Source organism: Henckelia pumila, chromosome 4, assembly GCF_033568475.1.
Source record: "Henckelia pumila isolate YLH828 chromosome 4, ASM3356847v2, whole genome shotgun sequence".
NCBI lineage: Eukaryota > Viridiplantae > Streptophyta > Magnoliopsida > Lamiales > Gesneriaceae > Henckelia > Henckelia pumila.
The window spans coordinates 172,782,091-172,784,744 of record NC_133123.1 but is presented as its reverse complement, the minus strand read 5'-3'; the positions used below and the strand labels follow the sequence as shown (position 1 = coordinate 172,784,744).

At 42.8% G+C, this 2,654-nt stretch overlaps 1 protein-coding gene across 1 annotated transcript; it reads left to right on the top strand.

The window, feature by feature from the left end:
• The first annotated feature begins 369 nt into the window (after nucleotides 1–369).
• Nucleotides 370–903, top strand: LOC140862336 (uncharacterized). The gene has a single exon (XM_073265349.1). It carries the CDS (start codon nucleotides 370–372, stop codon nucleotides 901–903), a length of 534 nt encoding a protein of 177 aa, XP_073121450.1.
• Nucleotides 904–2,654: the final 1,751 nt, after the last annotated feature.

Sequence of the window (2,654 nt, the reverse complement as noted above, 5' to 3'; positions counted from 1 at the left end):
GCGGGATAGATCGAGTCCGCTTGACCCTAATTCCTCGCATGTGATTGATTAATTCTATGATTACAGAATATGCGAGCATGCTTTATTGATTGAAAATTTGTTTGAATTTCGTGACTTGATGATTCAAATTAATAAAGCATGACTTGATTGAAATATGAACTGTATTCATGCATTGATCTGAGTTCCATCTATCGAATTGGGAAGATGATCAGAGGTTCGTGACACTGAAATGGTGAGATGTGTATTGAATTATCCATGTTCTAACCCCTGTCAATTTAGATGGGTAATCGAAGAAGGCTAGACATTAATACTCCACTGATTATTCCTACGACAGAAACTCCTCCGGTTATGACTCCTCCGGTGGTATAGATGGATGACACAATCACGCCTATGGAAGCCTTATTGAAGAGGTTCCAATCATTTAGGCCGCCGTATTTTAATGGGAAGGAAAATCCGGTCGATTGCGAGAGTTGGTTGGAAGATATTGATCAGCTCTTTGAGTCGCTTGACTACTCGGATGACCGCAGAACGAGACTGGTAATTCATCAACTTCAGGAAGTGGCAAAGAGTTGGTGGATGACTATCAAAAGAGCCAAAGAGAATAAAGGTACGGCAATTACTTGGGCACTTTTTAGAGCAGAGTTCTATAAGAGATTCTTTCCAGTTTCCTATCGAAAGGATAAAGGTGCCGAGTTTGCAAATTTGAGGCAAGGTAGTATGAGTATCGAGGACTATGTTGCGAAGTTTGACAGTTTATTGAGGTTCGCTCCGCATATTGCCGACAATGAGGAGGCAAATGCAGAACAGTTCATTAACGTTTTGCACCCTGACATCTTTATTCTGGTGAATACTGGGAGGCCAGATAACTTTTCTGATGCGATGGATCAGGCAATGGGAGCATAAGCGGGACTGTTGAGGAAGAGGGAGAATCAATACCAGCCTCAACAGCAACAGCAGAGGCAGTATCAGAATCAACCGCCGATGAATGAGGGTAGTAGCAGTGGTGGTAGCAAGAAGAACTATTTTCGTCCCAAAGGGAAATAGTTCAAGAAGTCGGGAAGCACTTATTCGAGCTCGAGTGGCTCGAGACAGTACAGTTCTGGACAGGGTTCAGGTTCCTCGGGAGCTTCATGTAATAGGTGTGGAGGAGGACACTCCAGCGACCAGTGTAGGGGATTCTTTGGGAACTGTTACATCTGCCAGCAGACAGGGCATTATGCTAGACTGTGTCCACATAGAGGTTCTGACCAATCTCAGAGTGGGAATACCTCTCGACAGTCATCTCAGCCTCAGAGGCAATCGACTGCAGTTCACTCGTTCCAACCTCAACAGCAAAATCGTCAGGGAGGTAACCAAAGTTCGAACCAACCTTCCCGACCGCAGGCTAGAGTGTTTGCTCTGAATGAGGATCAGGCTCAGGCAGCACCTGATGATGTGATTTCAGGTAACTGTAAGATTTTTGCATATTCTGCTTACATTCTAATAGATACAGGTGCATCTCACTCGTTTATATCAGAGAAATTTGTTTTGATGCTTTACCTGTTGAGCCTTTACCTTCATTTGTTTCAGTTACTTCACCTTTGGGTGGAGGAATTGTGTCGAAGAATTTGGTTAGAAACTGTGAGTTGAAGTTTGGAGAAAATTCGATCGAGTTTGATTGTATTGTACTTAGTCTGTCTGATTTTGATTGCATTATTGGGATAGATGTTTTGACTGAGTACAGGGCTACAGTGGACTATTTTCATAAAGTAGTTCGGTTCAGACCAGATATGACAGATGAATGGAGATTCTTCGGTAAGGGTTCTCGTTCTAAAATTCCTTTGATATCTGTCTTATCTATGACTAGATTATTACAGAGAGGAGCCGAAGGATTCCTTGTTTATGCGATCGATATTCTGAAGTCTAGCCCTGAACTGAATGATATACCAATGGTTAGTGATTTTTATGATGTGTTTGCAGATGAGATTCCGGGATTACCGCCTACTCGTGAGATTGAATTTGGCATCGAACTGACGTCAGGTACTCAACCGATTTCTAAAGCTCCGTATAGAATGGCTCCGATCGAATTGAAAGAACTGAAGGAGCAATTGGAAGATTTAATTGCCAAGAGATACATTAGACCGAGTGTGTCGCCTTGGGGTGCTCCTGTTCTGTTTGTGAGGAAGAAGGATGGCTCTATGAGACTCTGTATTGACTACCGTCAACGGAATCAAGCGACGGTGAAGAACAGGTATCCTTTACCGCGCATCGATGACCTTTTTGACCAGTTGCAGGGTTCTTGTATCTATTCGAAGATAGATTTGAGGTCTGGGTGTCATCAACTGAGAGTTCGTGAAATAGATGTTCCTAAGACTGCGTTTCGAACGAGGTATGGCCACTTTGAATTTCTTGTCATGCCGTTTTGTTTGACCAACGCCCCAGCAGTCTCTATGGGATTGATGAACCGAATCTTTCAGCGTTTTCTTGATGAGTTTGTGATTATTTTCATTGATGATATCTTAATCTATTCTAAGAGTCGTGCCGAGTATGCAGAGCATCTGAGAACTGTTTTGCAGATTTTGAGGATAGAATAGTTATTCGCCAAGATTTCGAAGTGTGAGTTTTGGCTTGACAGAGTTGTCTTTTTGGGGCACATTATTTCAGGAGATGGGATT

Bases quoted from the DNA above. Each gene is read 5' to 3' on its own strand.
- LOC140862336 (XM_073265349.1), top strand. From the start codon at position 370: ATGGATGACACAATCACGCCTATGGAAGCCTTATTGAAGAGGTTCCAA.